The sequence below is a fragment of the Perca fluviatilis genome, chromosome 10, assembly GCF_010015445.1.
Source record: "Perca fluviatilis chromosome 10, GENO_Pfluv_1.0, whole genome shotgun sequence".
Lineage (NCBI taxonomy): Eukaryota > Metazoa > Chordata > Actinopteri > Perciformes > Percidae > Perca > Perca fluviatilis.
In genome coordinates, this window is record NC_053121.1 from 2,744,091 (window position 1) to 2,762,893 (window position 18,803).

The window sequence follows — 18,803 nt, forward strand, 5'->3', positions numbered from 1 at the left end:
GTGAGGCCACAGTGCTAACCATTGGGCCACCATGCTGCTGTGTGTGTGTGTGTGTGTGTGTGTGTGTGTGTGTGTGTGTGTGTGTGTGTGTGTGTGTGTAGATTAAATGTGTGTGCATCTAGTTTATATCATATTGGATCCATCTGTGTTTGCACTGGGGAGCTTCTCAAAATAGCTTCACGCTCTGTTTAACAGTGCGACAATCACTTAAGCAAACTCAGGTTATTTTCTGCTAAGTGTGTGCAATACTGTATCCAATAGATTTAGCCTTTAAATAGCCCTTTATACCAGAGAGACAGCGAGATCCTCTGAGTTGTCACCTCAGTGGCAAGTGCATGGCAGTTGCTGGAGAGGCGTCGAACGGTTGTCAGAACAGTGGCACCGCAGTGGCAAGTCTGTGGCAGGTGCCAGGGCAGCGGCAAGCAAGAGGCACTCGCTCGACACCCGTCGAGGAGCAGCCGAGCTGAGCGGCACTACAGTGGCAATCTGTCGGCAGTTTAGAAACTCTAGGGCAGGGGTGTCAAACTCAACTTCACTAAGGGCCACACTGGAAAAGGAGAATCGCATCAAGGGCCAGACATATATTTTCATGCTTTTATTTCAAAAAAGTTAAATATCTTTGACTGTATTATTACATGTCTAAATTAGCCTTCTCACTTACAGTTTGGTCCACATAAAGCCCTAAAAAAAGGCAGCAAATAGAAATCTTAGAATTTTGTTTAGGTTTAGGGTTACATTCCATCTGTAGTCCGTTGCTACTGGATAATAGGTTGGGTGTAATTGGCTACCAAATTGGGAGAAATTATGAAAAAGGAAACGTGGCAACATAGGGCCTAATTTGGGGAAAATAAATCTTAGAAATGTGGGAAGATAGGGCCTAATTTTCAGTGAAAAAAAAAATTCTTAGAAATGTGGGAACATAGGGCTGTGGGAACATAGCCTAGGGCAGGTGCTAGCGGTGGCAAGTGAGCGCCACAGACTTGCCACTGTTCTTACCGACACCTGTCAGACACCTGCCACGCACATGCCACTGAGGTTTCGATGCCATTTAGAAGATGTCGGCCCTTCTGTTATACCATCTGCTGGCTTACTTTGCGACACACGCCTTAACATTGGGCTGGCTGGCTGAAACAAATAACTTGAGGTTTTAGTCTTGAATCGACTTATTGGTGAACACTTAGTAACGACAGTTCAGTCCGCATTCTGAAACCATTAAACGCATGCCGCCACATTCGGCACTGGGCGGGCTTTAGGACCCAGCGGTGCAGCTCTGATGAAGAAGGCAATAGCACAACTAGCAATATTATGGTAGCGTTTACCTGTACGCTACTGACGAACAACCTTAACCATTTAAGCTAACCTACAGCAGCATATTTTAACACTATTGTACACATGTTGTACTGTTGGTAGTTGTCTTGTGACGGGTTCAGTGAACGCAGGAAGCTGCGGCTCATCTCTCAGCTGCCGATGGAGCACATCCGACTACCAAAGGTAACCGAGAGTTGCAGTGATTAGCTACAGTGTTTGCACTGTGACGTTACCTCCCGTGTCACCCTGGTGTCACCTCAACAAACCCCGCCAGGCGCGCTCACGGTGACTGCAGATTTTTAATGCCGAACATTAAATAAACATACAGGAGGAATTAAAGGGCGTGTGCTGTGTTGGCCACGTAGGCAGCCAGGGTTCTCCTGCTGCTATCGGCCACACTCGACGGCAGGGTGTGTTCATATTTACAGTCCATGGTATCAGTGCATTTAACACGTGCGTAGAGCTGTGTCAGGGCTTCTGTATGAGCGGCTAAATATGTCCTGGGGATGAGGCGGTTTGATGTTGTTCTTCCTCTTCCTCCGGCAGGTGGAGAATGTCAGGCTGCTGGACAGAGTCTCCCCCAGAAGAAGTAGGGTGGGCACCCTCTACCTGACAGCCACACACACCATCTTTGTAGAGAACAAGACTGGAGTGCGCAATGAAACATGGGTAGGCAACAGCTCAGTACACTGAAGAACCAGAGAAAACAATGTGTTAGGACAAACGGTAAATGGTAAGGAATGGGTCTTGGTGAGATGTTGTCTGAAGGCCTCACATACAAGGCACAATAGTACAGTGGGTACGGAAAGTATTCAGACCCCTTTAAAGTTTCTTTCTTCCTCTTTTTTCATTGCAGCCATTTGCTAAAATCAAAAAAGTTCATTTTATTTCTCATTAATGTACACTCAGCACCCCATCTTGACAGAAAAAAACAGAAATGTAGAAATTTTTGAACTGAACTGAACTGAAATATCACATGGTCATAATTATGACCATGTGATATTTCAGTATTCAGACCCTTTGCTCAGTATTGAGTAGAAGCACCCTTTTGAGCTAGTACAGCCATGAGTCTTCTTGGGAATGATGCAATAAGATTTTCACACCTGGATTTGGGGATCCTCTGCCAGTCTTCCTTGCAGATCCTCTCCAGTTCCGTCAGGTTGGATGGTGAACGTTGGTGGACAGCCATTTTCAGGTCTCTCCAGAGATGCTCAATTGGGTTTAGGTCAGGGCTCTGGCTGGGCCAGTCAAGAATGGTCAAAGAGTTGTTCCGAAGCCACTCCTTTGTTATTTTAGCTGTGTGCTTAGGGTCATTGTCTTGTTGGAAGGTGAACCTTCGGCCCAGTCTGAGGTCCTGAGCACTCTGGATGAGGTTTTCTTCCAGGATATCTCTGTACTTTGCCGCATTCATCTTTCCTTCAATTGCAACCAGTCGTCCTGTCCCTGCAGCTGAAAAACACCCCCATAGCATGATGCTGCCAACACCATGTTTCACTGTTGGGATTGTATTGGGCAGGTGATGAGCAGTGCCTGGTTTTCTCCACACATACCGCTTAGAATTAACGCCAAAAAGTTCGATCTTGGTCTCATCAGACCAGAGAATCTTATTTCTCATAGTCCGGGAGTTCTTCATGTGTTTTTTGGCAAACTCTATGCAGGCTTTCATATGTCTTGCACTGAGGGCTGCAGGGATAGTTGACTTTGTGGAACTTTCTCCCATCTCCCTACTGCATCTCTGGAGCTCAGCCACAGTGATCTTTGGGTTCTTCTTTACCTCTCTCACCAAGGCTCTTCTCTCACGATTGCTCAGTTTGGCTGGACAGCCAGGTCTAGGAAGAGTGCTGGTCGTCCCAAACTTCTTCCATTTAAGGATTATGGAGACCACTGCGCTCTTAGGAACCTTGAGTGCTGCAGAAATTCTTTTGTAACCTTGGCCAGATCTGTGCCTTACCACAATTCTGTCTCTGAGCTCCTTGGGCAGTTCCTTCGACCTCATGATTCTCATTTGCTCTGACGTGCACTGTGAGCTGTAAGGTCTTATATAGACAGGTGTGCCTTTCCTGATCAAGTCCAATCAGTTTAATTAAAAACAGCAGGACTCCAATGAAGGAGTAGAACCATCTCAAGGAGGATCAGAAGAAATGGACAGCATGTGAGTTAAATATGAGTGTCACAGCAAAGGGTCTGAATACTTATGACCATGTGATATTTCAGTTTTTCTTTTTTAATAAATTTGCATACATTTCTACATTTCAGTTTTTTTCTGTCAAGATGGGGTGAGTGTACATTAATGAGAAATAAAATGAACTTTTTTTGATTTTAGCAAATGGCTGCAATGAAACAAAGAGTGAAACATTTAAAGGGGTCTGAATACTTTCTTTACCCACTGTATATGCTGTAGAGACAATTCATGATTTTACTTTATTTAGATTCTGTAGTCACTATGTGCATCCACGCGTCATGCTGTGCTATAAAGCACACAATAATAGGTCCATGTTTGTCTCACCAGGTGCTTCACAGTTTGGTGTGCAGCGTGGAGAAACAAGCCGCCGCACCCTCAGGATGTTCTCTGCTTATTCACTGCAAGAACTTCCAGGTTCTTCATTTCGTCGTACCTCGAGAGCAAGAGTGCCATGATGTTCACCTTTCCCTGCAGCGTCTCTCCCAGCCAGGTAAACTCTTTACAAAAGATCAATTCGGGGATGCTATTGCTCAAATGTGACTTAAAACCAGACCATCACAACTTCAGCTATATCGTCTGATATTGGCTTTTTGACAGCTATATCGGTTTCCGTGTTTAATGTCTGTGTTGTATTTCTGTACAAGTATAAAATATTCTGCCTCCAGTATAAAACCTAAAAAGAACTGAAGGGATCCTTGTTAAAAAATTATTTGTTCAACAAGAACAGAGAAGAAAATCATATCAGCTGATATATTTTTATTAGAAATGTATTCTCCCATTTATTTGTATCTAGTGACAGCCTCAAAGTCCAGTATTGGTCGGGCTCTAACTTTCATTTCGTATGCTTTTGCAACACTTGGGTTTGGCTATCGCCTACAAATAGGAGGTTTTGTGGATCAAACTTTAGCTGTCAACCAGTGTTGTGCCTTGCAGAGCGTCACACGGAGCTGTATTGCTTCTCCTATAAGCCTAACGTTGATGAGAAGGAGAGATGTCAGGAATGGGACTTCTTGGACCTCAAGGCTGATTACAGCAGAATGGGACTCCCAAACTCCCTGTGGAAACTCTCCCCTGTCAACCAACACTATAAGGTCAGTGAGCCGACATCTATGACCAGTTGTACTTGTTTTATCCTAATATGGACATGGCAGAAGCTTAGACTGTCGTTATATTCCTTTCAAAGGTGAGTGACACGTACCCCTCTGACCTCTTTGTACCTGCGTCCGCCACACCTCCGGTCATAGTGGGGAGCTCCAAGTTCAGAAGCAGAGGCAGATTTCCTACTCTGTCTTACTACTCCAACGAAAATCATGTGAGTTGACTGCATACATTTCCTCTTTTTATTTTCCATGTGCTTTTGATGACAAATCAAGTTAATTCAAGGGGCATGAAGCATGGGTGACATTTCTCAAACTCTGGCAGTGCTGAGTCATATGGCTATGGATAACAACACTGACAGAAACCAATGTCTCTGATTCAGACCCTGCTCAAGCAGGGAGGGAAGCTTATTAGAGGAAAACCTATAAAGGCAGTTATTTGGCAGAAAACTGAGATACAAGATCATGCATTAAGATGGAATATGTCATGACCATAACCTCTTCAGGCAGCCAAAAGTTTTAGTTTTACAAAAAGAAATGCAAGCCAGATAGTAAGTTTTGAAAGTCACCAAACCCCCAAAGTAAACTCCTGTTGAGTTATTTATTTATTATGGCCGTTTCTTGCAGTAAAAATGTAAAATATTGTTAATTTGAAACTAAGGATGGACCAATCCCATGCTGATATCGGGCTGATACTGATAGCTGAATCGGGTATCGGTGACAAAGGAGCCGATCTCTGCAATTCAATTCTATGTTTATATACTAGAAACATTATATACTGTAATTTTAATTCCTGTTTAAGTTTTGACAACTTTTGTTGCTGCATTTCAAAGGTTTACACTTGGATTGTAATTCTTGTTCATTTTGAAGATTTTTTTACCAAGTTATTTATTATTTTAATATTAAATAGTAATTTACTAAATGTATATCTATGTATGTATTTGTTAAATTTTGTTTTGCAAAGTTAAGAAAAGCAATGTTCAAGCCTGATGTTGCCTTATACATAAAAAAATTATCCCAGTCACTTCCACACAGTGATGCATACAGCTTATTAATGAAACACTGGTATCGGCCGATGCCCAATGCTTATTCCATCCCTATTTAAAACCAGATTTGAATTATCTAACTATCTAAATTAGATATGGGCATTGAGCCTGACATAAAATAAGTGCAATGGATGATGCTCTGATGGGACCAAAGTAGCAGCAGGTTCTTTATTTTGTTTGGTTTAATTTGCTCTGATTGTCTGACTGCTTATGTGGGTTAAGGGCTTTCATCTAATAATGTATTTCTGCTACAACACAGCTAAGCTACAGGGCAATATGAGACTTTGTGTCTCATAATGCGAGACACTGAGCAAAAACAGATGTCCAGTCTGATGTTTTTTTTCCATTTCAGTTTTTATTGATTAAAAAAAATATGGCTTGGTGCTTGGCAACAAGTAGATCTTCATCATGTCAGGATCACAGGAGTAGACTTTAGTAAAATACATGAAATAAAATGTATATAAATAAAGTGAACACACATACAAAAGTCAACGCATTCTCACTCCCATCGCGTAAAATACGGATGCTTGGTCAGGTACCTTTGGCGTTGTTATTGACGCTAAAAGTCTCCTTTAGCGTCAGATCTTAACGCGCTTGGTCGGGACTATTGGTGTCACTTTTGACGCAGTTAGGTTAAGGAAAAGATTGTGGGTGGGCTTATAAGAAGTTACGTTTTTGTGATACGCAACAGTTGGGTTTAGGAAAAGAGGAACGGGACAGTTGGGTTTAGGAAAATTGACACACAGGACACAAACCCCGTTCTCCGGGGTGAAAGTCCTGGGTTGTTTGACCCATCTCCCACCCCAACCAGCCTCCCTACAAGAAATTTCGGCTACTCCTTACTGTTGCCCCTCTTAATACTACATCTTCACGCACAGCGTAGCTGCTGCTCTGCCCAGTGCGTTCTACGCACACGGTGAAGGGAGCTTTTTGCGTCGTATCTGACGCTGAGAGCCACTGGCCGTCCGTATTTTACGAGTTGGGAGTGAGAACGGGTTGCAAAAGTACGAGACAGTAAAACAAAATGCATAGAGAACCTGGGCCATACACAGGAGATCCTTAGCCATGAAATGTAAACAGGCACTCAAACAAAAGACGTCCATTCTGTCTTTAAATCAAAGCATGACTCATTAGCATTTTTCATATCTGAATCAGGAAAAATCCTGAACTTTCATAATCCCTTCTATTAATCCTTGACTGGACAGTTGGGAGTGCTTTATGTGTGTGAGGTCAGTTTCCCAGGGTTGAGGGACCAGTGTGTGGAGCTCAGTTCATACAAAGAGGCTCCACTCTGGTTCAGGGAGCCAGCGGGGTCTCCTCTCTCTTGTGGCTACTAAATGGAGATATAAGAAATTGTGTGGTTGATTTATTGAAATTGAAAATACAAGGAAAGAAAAAAGTACTGTGACTTTGTATTCGCCCTAATTGTTACATTTTGAATTGTGTATTTCTAAAATGACATCCCAAAGTAATAATTCAATTAAAATCAACTGTCGAGTGAGCATTCCTGTATGAAGCCAGAGTGTCTCTTGCCTCCTCCCAGGCTGCCATCTGCCGTAGCAGCCAGCCCCTGTCTGGTTTCAGTGCTCGTTGCCTGGAGGATGAACAGATGCTGGAGGCCATCTTGAGGTCCAATCCCCGCAGCGACTTCATGTATGTGGTGGACACCAGGCCTAAGGTGAGCCCTTCATGCCTGCGAAAATACAAGTCTTACAGTACTGTGCTGTATGTTCAGGTGGGCTTTATTTTCCATACTGCGTTTAACCAGCTGGATGTTCTCTTAGCAAAAGTCTTGAAAAACATCCTAGCTATGTGTTTGTTGAACCATGATCAATATTATGTAACAGTTTTTTTTGTATTGCCTTTGAGAAAGTATGTTCTGGCGATTAATCAAACATCTTTCTAGCTGAATGCAATCGCAAACCGAGCTGCGGGAAAAGGCTATGAAAATGAAGACAACTACTCCAACATAAAATTCCAGTTCATTGGCATCGAGAACATCCACGTAATGAGAAACAGCCAACAGAAAATGCTGGGAGGTAATTATCCTGTCTTCCTGAAATGATTTCTCGCACTGATTCTTTCGATTTATTTACTGTAGATAGAGATTGGAAGCCACAGCAGTGCATTCATCACGTTGTCAGAAATGTTTCACCACATGTGTGTTTGTGGAACGTAATGTATATTTTCTGGCAATGTCTGTTTTAAAAGGCCGCTGCTTCTTCACATTACTAAAGCAGAGCGGTACCCCATGCTACCCCTGTGGCTTTCATATGCACTCATGCGGACTGGACTGTGCTGCAATCAGGCCTCAAATGAGCCCACAGGAGAATTTCTGGGTATTGTGCAGGGGTGCTCCTAGGAAGACTTTGAATCCATCTGGATTTTATTTCTGAGCTATTTTGGTTTCCCGGAGTGGACAATCCGGGACCTTATCCCCCAAAGAGAGACTGAGGGCGTGAGAATGATGTGATTTCAAGTCTGAAAAGTTATAGCTGTTCTTAGTTGTGATAACTCTTTGCCCCCTGGCAGCACAAGGGAAGTCTTTAAATGCTGGAGACTGCAACTCTCTCTCTACCCGATTGCACACTTCAATGAGATTTCAAAGACCCCCTGCCTGGCAACATTGGCTCAAAAATTCTTCTAAGTGGAAGTCCGCCTTACTAGTATTTATAAAAGGTTGAATGAACCCATTCACCTGCTTGCTGTCCTGTCAGTGGCCTCAGAGCGCTCTTACAGGTCAGCTCACTGATGTAGTGTCAGCAAAAAAGTACTTTGTCTCCTCTGTCAACACCTTAATGAGTGAGCAGATGTCTTCATACAGTTATCTAAAAGTGTGTTTGAATTATGAATGTTATTGTAATAAATTGTCCTGAGCAAATGAAATGTCAGCTGAGAAGAAACGGGTCACTCTGCCCCTCAGTCAACTTGCAAATATTTATGTTGAACCGTGCAGATGGAAAAAAAATGAATTTTAGGTTTCAGTTTTACAAGATAAGCAAACAGAATGCAGGAAGCCTTATGGTACAGAAATGGATCTGTGTTTAATTGTCTGCCATGCCTGTGTTATTGCATCTGGGCATGGCTTTGTCTCACATTCATATTATAAAATACCCAATAACAAGACCATGTTAGCATGAGTACATCTGAGGCTGATGGGAATGACATTAGTTACCTCCACCAAGGAGGTCATGTTTTTGGCTCAGTTTGTTTGTTTGACCGTCTGTCAGCAGAATTACAGAAAAACCTCTGGCCCGATTTTCATGAAACTTGGTTGAAGGGTGTAGCGTGGGTCGAGAAAGAACCCATTACATTTTGAAACAGATCTGAATCACAAAAATATCCTTCGCTTTTAATAACATTGCGAGATAGGGCATTTGTTCTGCAGGAATAATCAGAAAAATGTGTCCCCGTTTGGAAAAATAAGCCAGAAAGTCAACATTGCGATATAGGGCATCCCTCAGTGGATGTCTGCACTCTTCAAGTGCCCTTCTAGTTTTCTATGGATTTGGTCATCAACCAAAGTATTGGACAAAACATTTTTTTTGACATGATGTGAAGGGATCACAGAAGTGATAAAATGCATCATGAGGGGAACATGAATTTCTGCGCCAGATATGTCAATCCATAGAGTAGTTGCTAAGGTATTTCACAAAACCACAAATGAACCTAACGGTGGCACGAAAGGAGTAGTCAGATGTCTCTGAAGTCATTAGGATTCACCATCTGGGTACCATGAATATATGTACAAAATGTTGTGCAAATCCATGCAGTAGATAGAGTAGAGATAGTTCACAAGTGACAACATTGACCTGCTGAGAGGAAAAGTAAGGGGCTCACCAAAGTCATCATCTGCTGGGGAACATGAATATCTATTCAGAATTTCATGGCAATCAATTCAACAATTGTTGAGCTATTTCTTTCTGGACCATTGGACATTGCCATCCACAGAGCCACGCTGCTAGCGGGACTAAAAACGTGAACCGTAATGTGAGAGGCTGAAGGAAATCTGTTTGTTTTTTTAAACAGTGTGACCCATATTTTCTCATGCCATGCACAGATTCCCTATAAATTGATTTCCATGGATGTTGTTAGTGATGAGAAACTGAATGTGAGATTTAATAAAGTCCAGTGATCAGGTATGTTCCATGTTTCCTGCCAGTGAGACAGCTGTGTTGTGGTTACAGTGTGTGAGCTGCGTTCCCCCTCCATGTCCGACTTCCTGGAAGGTCTGGAGAGCTCAGGCTGGCTGAAGCACATCAAAGCGGTTTTGGATGCAGGCATCTTCATCGCTAAGGTCAGTCTGGAGGTTGATCCCTGCTGTCTGCCTCACAACGGCACTCAATATTAGCTTAGGTGTTTGTGTGTGTGGGTTGTATCCTGTATTTGTGATACTGTCTGTCTGTACATTCCATTAGCCTACGCTAATACAGTCTGATACATCAGTCCTGCAATAAATCCTTCAGGCTAACCTCACAGATATACATTGGGTGGTCAAAATAATAGAAATACCTATCAGTAGAACACAAAAAGCACACTACAGCCTCCAAAATGAGTTATTTGGATCACTGCCCTCTGGCGTTGAACTTCTTATACCCGTGGTTACAAAACTTTTTAACGTCAAGGACCCCTTAGCTGACACAAATTAGACCACAGACCCCCCATAAGATTCTGTCCCAGTGTCCCACATCTGATCAGACTTTTACTTTTAGATGTTTTATTAAATCTCCATTGTGTAATGTTTTGAGTGGATTCTTAGCAAAAAACCCTTTGTTCTTTCACAAATATGTGCTCATTCATGTGTAATTACTTCCACCAACGAATCAAAGTATTCTCATACACGTAGAACCTGATAGCTGATGTTAGCAATGAAATGGTACCAAAATAACGAAAACGTAAAACTATTATTACACTGGAAGGAACACTCACGGACAAAGTCGTACTTCTTGGAATAATACGGCTACTGTAGGAGTTAAAATGCGATCGGAATGGGAGGGGCTAGAAAGTAATATTCAGTTTATTCATTTCACCTATACAACCTTTTTTACACAATGTAGTTCATAAAACATATCTTTCATGTATACTACATGAACTATAGTATAAATTACTATTTCCCTTTTACCACTGTCCATCGATTATATTCCTTACTATCCTTCCATTTCTGTTAAATATTTCATGTCTTTCATCTATTCTGCATTACTGTCTCCACAAATATATCTTTTTGTGTTTTTGTTATAATGCATATCACTTGCACCTATCTCTTTATTTGTTAATATTTTCATTTTATTCATTTTTTCATTTTCTTTCTTTCTTTCTTAATTGCTCTTTATGCTATATATATATATATATATATATATATATATATGTGTTATATGTGTATATATATATATATATATATATATATGTGATATATATCTGTTAATATATGTGTATATGTATATATATATATATATATATATGTGTATATATTATATTTATATGTATATATGTTGTATATATATATATATATGTATATATGTATATATATATATATATATTATATATATGTATTTTTTATTATATATGTATGTATGTTGTATATATATATATTATATATATATGTGTGGTTGTATGTATGTATGTATGTATGTATGTATATATATATATATGTATATGTGTGTGTGTATGTATGTATGTATGTATGTATATATATATATATATATATATATATATATATATGTATATGTGTGTGTGTGTGTATGTATATATATATATATATATATATATATATATGTATGTATGTATGTATGTATGTATGTATGTATGTATATATATATATGTATATGTAGATAATATATTATATACACTGTATATATAATTATGTGCTCATTTTTTTGGTAAATGAAAACATTTTGCTATAAGAAATCCATATCTACCAAATAGTGGAACTTTCTGCCTACAATTCTGGCATGGATCAATGCTAATATTTGCACTTTGACTACAGTAGATGTTTCTAAATGTATTATTTTTGTGTGTATGTGTAGGCTGTTGCAGAGGAGGGGGTCAGTGTCCTGGTTCACTGTTCAGACGGCTGGGACCGCACCGCCCAGGTGTGTTCGGTGGCGTGTGTGCTGCTGGATCCTTACTACAGGACCCTCAGAGGACTCATGGTAGATGCTGAACCTTTACCTCTTTGTATTTAAGTTAAGTAAGTGCAGAATTGCATCTTTTAAGTAGCATTGTGAATGTCACATAACCCTCTGGTACACTCTGCATCATATTCGTATATCCAGTTACATTGTGGCTTTAGTTGATAGTAGTCCGTACTGGTCTCATGAGTCTTGTTTCTTTAATCAGAAGGATTTACGCAGGCTAACTTTGAATCCTCCAAGAGCCACTATGGAAAATAAATATAACAGAGAAACCTGCTTTTGGGAATTGCACCCTAAAGTCAGAGGACAATGACCCCACACAGAGGGTGAAGATCTTCAGTCATTCTGCAGGGATTAACTGTGCACTATGTCTGAACCTTTTAATCATAACGTACTGAAATTGTAGAGAAACTATGACCCTATTTGGGTCTTCGCACAAACATTTTTTTTTTCTGCTCTTAGGTTCTTATTGAGAAGGACTGGGTCTCATTTGGACACAAGTTCTCTCACAGGTTTGACTCTAAAATATTACTTTCATAGTATCTAAGTATCTTCGTTTTGATCTAACCGTCCTCGACTCTTCTCCAGATGCAACCACCTGGTCGGAGACCCTAAAGAGGTATCTCCCATCATCGATCAGTTCCTAGAGTGTGTGTGGCAGCTGATGGAGCAGTTCCCCTGTGCCTTTGAGTTCAACGCGAGGTTCCTCATCACGATTCACAGCCACATCTACTCCTGCCAGTACGGCAACTTCATTGGCAACAACCAGCGGGAGAGGATAGAGCTAGGGTGAGATTTAAACCTGCAGCAACCATCAGTTTCTTTTCCTTTTCACAGCACTGACATGTTGTCAGAGCCACCGCTGTGAGAGAAGTGACAGCCAGTAGTATATTACATCACCGGGTTGGTTTAGAGAAGTGACAGCCAGTAGTAAATTACATCACCGGGTTTATGCAAAGAGAGAGGACTCTGTTCTAGAAACAAAAACAAAAAAAACGTTATTCTGAATCTTTCTTTCATTAATCATGCCTTTATATTGTCTTTATCTTTTGACATTCGTACAGATTGCGTGAGAGGACTCACTCTTTGTGGAGTTATCTATGGAAGAACCAGGCAGACTACATCAACCCTCTGTACCGACCTGACCACAGCCAGACACAGGGGCTCCTCCGGCCGTCTACTGCCCCCTACTGCTTTAAGTAGGTCCTTACAAACCATAACAACATGCAACTTCAAATCTGGTATACACATATTTCCTATAAATTGTATGTTAAAAACAGTAGTTACTGAGTTATTACTGCTTTTTGATGACTCCATATAAATGGTAAAGGAAACAAAGGAAGGGTTGAGTTCATTTCAGAGTTGTAAATCTCTAGCTTCGCTTCCTGTAGGTTTTGGAGAGGGCTGTACAACCGCTTTGACCAAGGGATGCATCCTCGGCAGTCTGTAGAGGATTATCTGAAGGCCATCCAAGAGGAGACACAGCAGCTGGAGGAGCAGCTGGCTTCACACACACAGGTATGACCAGGGGTAGTCTATATCCACGACGCCAGATACCTGTCTTTTCAGCCAATTTCTGTTTCCTTCCTTTCTTTGTGTTTTAATTCTAAACTTGTGAGGACTATGGTTAACTGCTCCTCAGATCTATGCAGGGTAAATCCAGACAGCTAGCTAGACTATCTGTCTATCACGACTAAAACTACTTTTGAACGTACGCATGTTCCACCAAAACAAGTTCCTTCCTGAGACTACTTTGCAGCAGCACGGTGGCTCCGTGCAGAGCTTGGCGCCGCCCAAGACGATTGTGATTGGTTTAAAGAAAATTCCAATAACCCAGAGCACGTTTTTCTCCCATCCCGGAATGCTGTGTGGACTAGCCAGACCCTCCTCTGCAGCACTGTGGAGGAAGGTCTGGCAATGCGAGACTAGACCAGGTATGCGTTATTATCGAACCCACGCAACTTTGAGGCAAGGCCCGCCCTTCAATAGCATTCACACACTACTATTGGCCAGGCGTCTATGCTTTCGCTAGGTAACGTAACCAGATTTGTTCAGGTCCTATCCCCTGACCAATCGGCTATCCTAACCTTAACCACTCGAGGTCAATGCCTCACCCCAACCAATCGGGCTGCTTCGTAGGGCGGGACTTGCCTAGAAGTTACGTGGGATCCATAATAACGCACCAGGGGTAGATGCATAGACTTTATAAGTGAAGCCAAAACATCTCCATCGCCCCCTGGTGGCTGGATACAGTATAGGTCATAAATCTATGTTAGCGGGCGGGACATGGACCAAACTAAAAAATCAAAGTACACATCAAAATAGTTTTTCCCAAAGATGGTTTCTGTCAATTTAGGTAGTTCTTATCACACTCATTGTTAATTTTTCTGCTAAGTTTTTTATTAGTTATTTGATGCTATAAAAGCAGGGTGAAATGACATGATTGACAGCTGTGATTGGTCAGGCGGGTGTATGTGGCTCCATCGCCCGGATAACTACTGCACAGACTCTGGCTTCAAAATTACAAGATGGCGGTACCCGTATCTGGGATATTTTGGCTTTACTTTTGTACAGTGGGAGGAAGTGGAGATGCGTCATCCATCTTTCTTTCCTTTTTTTTTTTTTTTTGATATACATTCATAATGGTTGTCATTTCTCATGAGAAAAAACAATGTCACACAGGGTTTTTCCTCATTATAAAAAGTTAACTGTAGTCTTTATGTCTTATATTATCAATAGAAAATTGCTCATCTGGAGCAGGAGCAGGAGTGGAGTGTTACCCAGAAAGCAGTCACCTTTGATAAGAGCCCCACAGCATGGGCTCTTGGTAATGACCTCGGCCTGGCCAACACCCCTCAGGACTACACTGGCGGCTTCATCACTAGCAGCCCCTGCCAGCCGAAAGCACCAGACGGCCGCCAGATCCTTCTGACCCAGGACTCCAACCAAACATCTGAATCCAACTTCTCCAACGGCAGCGACCAGGAGTCGGGGATCGCAGACGTGAGCTGTCATTCACCTCTCAGCGTGGACAGCACCAGGGATCCAGACTCCGATGAGGCTGCCTACTCAGCTGCCTGAGGAAATGGAGCATTTGTTGGAAGGTGTAGCGGCGAGCAGCCGTCCACTGTGTCCACTGATCAAACACTACTGTATCTTTTTACGTTCACCGTGTAACCCGGTTGTTGGCTAACTCCAGTGAAAAGTGTTATTCGGGTTGCACAAGTAACTTGCACTTTTGTTTGCGTGTGGTGTGGTGGACTCGGCCTGTTGCCACATGCATACTTGTTGAGTGTTGTAGTACTGTAGCTGACTACATTTTACTTCTTACCCTCTTACTTTCCCTGCTTAAGATTCTAAAAGAAATGGCAAAGCTGGATATGGCTATTGTTGACTGCAGAGTTAAATAACAGAAAGTTAATACACTACACAAGAAGCAGTTTGATGTGGGAGCAGTTTGATTGAGTTAAGGACAATTGTGAACAATTCAATGCACATGTAGGCAGAGTGTTTCAACCCATCAGATTAATGATGAGCCTTTTAGGTGTCTCTGCTTGCTTTTTTTTTTTTTTTACTATGGTCTTCCACACAGTATACTTGTATTGATTAGGAATTTGGCTTTGCAGTGTCAACCTTATGAACACAAAGTTGTCAGAGGCACTTTGATATTGAGTTTTCAAAGCAAAGTGAAACAATTGACAGAGCTCCAAAGAGACTAAATCATCATTTCAGTTGCATTTTTCGCGCTTTAAGAAGGCAAAATGATTTAACCCTTGTGCTGTCTTCCATTCGACCATGCATCGTCTTCCCGGTCAAAACTGAAAATCAACACTTTTTCTGATGTTTTTGTCTCTTTTTTTCTACACTTTTGGCACTTTATTCAATGTTTTTTGGCACTTTTTTTTGACGTTTAACGGTTCTTTTCACTACCATGTTACACATGTTTATAACATCACCAACACCAACTCATTACTAGTTTTACACTTATTACTTATTTTTGGAATTCATGGTCAATAAAAAAACCTAATTTATGAGAAATTTTACCTAATTCTTGAGTTCAAAAAGCAGAAATTATGAATTATTTAGACTAATATTAAAGGAAGGACAATCACAGAAGGGTCAGCGTTCAGTCAGGATACTGTTTCAAAACATTTCAGTTTTTTTTTTCAAATGCTAAACAATTGAACAAAACACCCAAATTCAATGAAAGTAGAGATCCGATCTTTTGTTGTACTTGCGAAGCACGTTGTATGGAATCATCCGTGTTATTTTTTGGGCAATCAAAATTGGGTAGTTAAAAAGAAACCCATATTTCTGATATAGACATATAGACAACGGGTCAAATTTGACCCGAAGACAACACGAGGGTTAATAAAGAAGGACTCAGAACAGAATTAAACAGATCAAACAATGACACGTGATTTAAAAAAAAACAAACATTGATAGACAAACTGCATTGATAATTTTAAAAAACGCAGACTCAAGTTGAAGATCAGATTGAGTCATCCCTGGAGTAGTGTTTGCAAAGATTTAGATTTTCCTTTTTCTGTGTTTTGGTGAATTTAAAATGCCTAATTTAAATGCTGCCACGCCTAATGGTCACTGCTACTCAATCACAGGCAGTCTGGAGTCAAGATTTCAGTCTGGCCTGATAGAGCACTAATCCTGTTCAACCCAGAATGTAGCTCAAATGGCAATGTAGCAGTGTTTCAACCCTTAAAGGTCCCATGGCATGAAAATTTCACTTTATGAGGTTTTTTAACATTAATATGCATTCCCCCAGCCTGCCTATGGTCCCCCAGTGGCTAGAAATGGTGATAGGTGTAAACCGACCATTAAGGTCTATATAAAAGAGACTTCAGATACAGTATTAGGGGACCACTAAGGTCTATATAAAAGACTTCAGATACAGTATTAGGGGACCAATAAGGCCTATATAAAAGAGACTTCAGATACAGTATTAGGGGACCACTAAGGCCTATATAAAAGAGACTTCAGATACAGTATTAGGGGACCACTAAGGTCTATATAAAAGAGACTTCAGATACAGTATTAGGGGACCACTAAGGTCTATATAAAAGACTTCAAATACAGTATTAGGGGACCACTAAGGTCTATATAAAAGAGACTTCAGATACAGTATTAGGGGACCACTAAGGCCTATATAAAAGAGACTTCAGATACAGTATTAGGGGACCACTAAGGCCTATATAAAAGAGACTTCAGATACAGTGTTAGGGGACCACTAAGGCCTATATAAAAGAGACTTCAGATACAGTATTAGGGGACCACTAAGGTCTATATAAAAGAGACTTCAGATACAGTATTAGGGGACCACTAAGACCTATATAAAAGCACCCAAAGAACACCATGTCATGGGACCTTTAAGGACATATTGTGACTGAACAGAACTCACTCAGCACACAACAGTGACCTCGGGTGTGTTTTGGAGTTATTACGCTACAATAATAAACTAATGGTTAGTTGTGGTTAATTGGTAGCCTGGTCCTACCAGACTCTGGTCCATTATCCTGGTCCTACCAGACTCTGGTACATTTAATTTGTACAGAGAGTCTGGCCGCTCTCCATTGACAAGTAACTTCCTTGAAGGCGGGTACTTTGTTAAAGATTAAAACTATTGGATCTGCCCAGAGCCATGCTGGATCTGCCAAAACCAATCGCTAACGTTTGGTTGTGACGTCGGCTTAGCATCGCTAGCGTTAGCCTTAGCCAACTCCTTCACCACTAATGGAGCGAGCTGGAAAATCTAACTTTTCCCGAACCCCATGGGGAGGAGGGCCACCACATCATGGCCCCCAACACAACTCAGCAAAGAATGTTCTCGCTCGGGCTTTAACTTCTGGATATTCGGCAGCGTTGCCACAACAGACCAAATGGCTTCGCTCGCATCTTTCTCTGCCACCATTACGGAACTCCAACTCAAACTAGCGCGCGACCTCAACGTCCTAATCCACTCCCTCTGTTCGCTGATTGGACCGCCAAAGATTTGGCCAGAGAAAACCCAAGAATATACCGCAAACCCAGAAGACGTACTGAAGGAAAAGGAAAATTGAGTACGTAGAAGTACGTAGGAGGGCAGAGCCAGGCTAGTTGATTGGCACCTTGTGGTCCACACCTGGATATTTCAACTTATTCCACAATGTCTTGTGATATTTACAACTACAAGATGGGGAAAAATGAGCTTTGACATTTTATTGAATAACAAACTTTATACATTCCTGTCCACAATATTGCAAAAGCATATTTGCTATGATCAAACCAAAATTCTTACCAAAGGGAATCGACCCTCAACTGGTATAAATAATGATGCGTGGTAAGTGATAGGACTACTGAATACTGAACCAGCAGAGTAGAGCATGTAAAACTCTCAACTGTAAAATTAGCATTAAAACTGCTGACTTTAATAGTGTGGTACACATTAGGTGCACTCCAATACTGCAAATAATCAATGCAAAGATTATAAGCAAAGCATGTTAACATATTTTTGTATTATGACGTTTTTTTTGGACTACTTGCTTTAATGCATGTTGTTTTTATTTGTATGAAATATACTAAAATGTCCGGTCATAAAGAATTCTGACCTTATATAAAAGAAAGTGCTTTATATTGCTGCGTTCATCTGTTCAGGTGGAATAAAAGCCAGAATTTTCAAACTGATCTTAATGCAAAGTTGTGTAATTTTTGTCAATTTTCTTTTGAAATAAATACATTATTGTCAATCATATTGGTTTAATCATTCTTGATTGTGTTCTTTCCTGACCTTGATAAGGTCAGTTCATCTCTTATATCCCTTGTGGTATCTAGCAATGCAGATAGGTTTGGTTTTAGATTTCTGGATAATCTACAGAGCACACTGTGAATAGTTTTTAGTAGTTACTGTTGAATTTTCATTTTTCAGCGCTTCTTTGTGTTGGCTGTAGGCAGAAATTGCATAGACAATTCCTCAATCCCTGGACAAATAAAACCAAAACTATCTGCATGGCTTAATAACAAAAGTGGCAAATGAAATACCATGTTC

General features: G+C 40.9%; 1 protein-coding gene across 1 annotated transcript; it reads left to right on the forward strand.

Annotated features, from left to right (window-relative positions):
- Window positions 1–1,250: 1,250 nt before the first annotated feature.
- On the forward strand, window positions 1,251–15,802 carry mtmr7a (myotubularin related protein 7a). The gene is made up of 14 exons (XM_039814302.1): window positions 1,251–1,491; window positions 1,855–1,977; window positions 3,818–3,980; window positions 4,424–4,581; window positions 4,674–4,802; window positions 7,177–7,311; window positions 7,540–7,672; window positions 9,821–9,930; window positions 11,657–11,782; window positions 12,227–12,276; window positions 12,353–12,553; window positions 12,829–12,963; window positions 13,156–13,282; window positions 14,504–15,802. The coding sequence occupies exons 1-14, from the start codon at window positions 1,468–1,470 to the stop codon at window positions 14,843–14,845; spliced, it is 1,956 nt and encodes a 651-aa protein (XP_039670236.1). The 5' UTR covers window positions 1,251–1,467; the 3' UTR covers window positions 14,846–15,802.
- The last annotated feature ends 3,001 nt before the right edge of the window (window positions 15,803–18,803 follow it).

What these genes read in the sequence shown, in the direction of transcription:
- mtmr7a (XM_039814302.1), top strand. Translation starts at nt 1,468, where the DNA reads ATGGAGCACATCCGACTACCAAAG. An exon ending in GGACCCTCAGAGGACTCATG is followed by an intron (nt 11,783 to 12,226) that starts GTAGATGCTGAA and finishes TTCTGCTCTTAG; the next exon opens with GTTCTTATTGAGAAGGACTG. An exon ending in AGCTGGCTTCACACACACAG is followed by an intron (nt 13,283 to 14,503) that starts GTATGACCAGGG and finishes TATTATCAATAG; the next exon opens with AAAATTGCTCATCTGGAGCA.